Source organism: Tupaia chinensis, unplaced genomic scaffold (assembly GCF_000334495.1).
Source record: "Tupaia chinensis unplaced genomic scaffold, TupChi_1.0 Scaffold000557_1, whole genome shotgun sequence".
Lineage (NCBI taxonomy): Eukaryota > Metazoa > Chordata > Mammalia > Scandentia > Tupaiidae > Tupaia > Tupaia belangeri.
In genome coordinates this window covers 1234483-1236522 of record NW_006160069.1, presented here as the reverse complement: position 1 = coordinate 1236522, position 2040 = coordinate 1234483, and the positions used below count along the sequence as shown (strand labels likewise).

Genomic DNA, 2040 nt, shown 5'->3' with positions numbered 1-2040 from the left:
GGGAAAGAGAGAAGCAAGAAAGTGCCCTCCCACCCTCATGGGGGGACAGTTGCACTTCAGTCCTTTCTCTATTTCTTCTTTTAGAATTTTGGATACACGCATGTGTGTGCACACACATACAAATATACATACTCTTGGTGTGTTTTTCAAGCTATGTTCGGGGCTTGAACCACTGAGTCATGTTGTATCCAGCTGGCTCAACTATCGCACTTCTGTCTGTCAAATTTTTTTTTTTTTTTTTTTTAGAGATTTTCACTGTAGGGCGTGTGCGCTCACCAGACAGACAGAGAGAGACATAGAGACAGAAAGCGAGAAATCACCCCCCAGGGGGGATGGTCACACCGCAATCCCTTCTCCTCCATTCTCCTCTCGGGATCTTGGGCACGCACGCACACGCGCCCGGCGTGAGTTTTAAGCCACTGGGTCCGGAACACGAACCGCGGTCGACTACGTGGGAGTCCAGCGACATAGCCATTACGCTAACTGCTGGTTCCCTGTCAAATTTTTTTATAACACACATTTTTAATGAACTTTTTGAAGACATAGCATTGAGACATCTATTTGTACTATCTGTACTATCTCTGTAATATGTTGTATTCTAAGTAGAATTATGTCTCACAGTAAAACTGATGGAGAATAACTTGTTGGAGCACTTCTGGTATTTTTTCTTATAGTAATTTTTTTATGGATGAAAAGTAAAATGACAAAATTGAGGAGTTTAGATATAATATACCACAGATTAGAGTTGTCATTGCTTTTTTTAATTGTCAGGGAGCATGTGCACTCAGTGGGAGGAGGGGTGAGGGAAAAAACACATCTCCAGGAGGCATACTCCCTTCTCCAGTTCTCCATTTGTCAGGGTGTGGGCATACAGTCACATACATGTAGCATGTTTTTCAAGGCACAGGGGCTGGGATTTGAACTGCAGTGGGCCATGTCAGATCTGGCTTTCTTAACCACTAGGCTTTGTGGCCAGCCCAGATTACAGTTTTTAGTGGCATTTTGCTTTACTTGATCATTTACATCGCTCACTCAGCCTTTAAGTCTTCTTTTTCTTCCTACTCCATTTTTTGTAATAACTACTATTGAAGGAAAAAGAGAAAGGGTCCTCAGAAGAGGTCTGTAGAATGATTTGAAATGGCAGACGAAGGGTGAAACTGGAAATGTTTACTAGAAAAGTAAAGCCATTCATGTTTTACAGGTAACTGAAGACCGAGCTAAACTGACAGAAGGAAGTGCATCTACCTAATTCCCCAATTTAAATATGTACAGTAAATTAAATAAAACATTTTAATACAATGTTTGTGTGTACTTATGAACATTACTTTTTTTCTTCCTAAGATTTATAGTGATCTTTACGTTTTTCTTTCTCTGAAGGATAAAGCAACTTAGGTTGATACTTCCTAATGAAAGATGTTTAATGGATGAGCCCTTGAATGTCTAAAGTGGCTTTATTTTTGCACTTAAATTTCATCAACTATTTGACTACAGAATTCTAGATTTAAGAATAATCTTTGAAGACTTTGAAAGCAGCTTAATTATCTTCTGGCATCTGATACTGTTAATAAGAGGTTTGATGCCAGTCTGATTCTTTTTTTTTTTTTTTTTAATATACCTAAAAGCTCTTCATCCTCTCAACCCCACCACCTACTCTGGTCACTTTTAGTAACTTATTATTCTTGGCATTGTAAAATTCTAGAATTCTGTATCTGTATCTTCAGTTCTTTTGCAGAATTTTATTTTACTTTTTTTTAAAAAAAATTGTTTAATTTTATTTATAATTATTTTTTAATTTGATGAGAGAGAAAGTGAGAAAGCAAGCTGCCAGGCCTGGGACTTGAACCATGGTTAGCCATGTGGGAATTCAGTGCTTTAATCACCATACCACCTGCTGTTCCCCAGGATTTTATTTTTTGTAAAATAATTTTCATATGTGATTGCAGGTTAAAGATTGTGTATTTTAAATTTTGATAACATCTTTTTACATTTATCCCATTTATATTTCATGTATTTGTTATATATTTCATATAAAATACATTG

General features: G+C 37.0%; 1 protein-coding gene across 1 annotated transcript in view; it reads left to right on the top strand.

Moving 5' to 3' along the window:
* Positions 1-1299, top strand: part of MRPL39 (mitochondrial ribosomal protein L39) — a gene marked incomplete at its 5' end in the record, with an annotated part of 25602 nt that extends 24303 nt beyond the window's left edge. Inside the window, 1 exon segment of the mRNA XM_014591305.1 lies at positions 1202-1299. Within this exon segment, the coding sequence (XP_014446791.1) occupies positions 1202-1249 (48 nt within the window).
* Between the last annotated feature and the right edge of the window lie 741 nt (positions 1300-2040).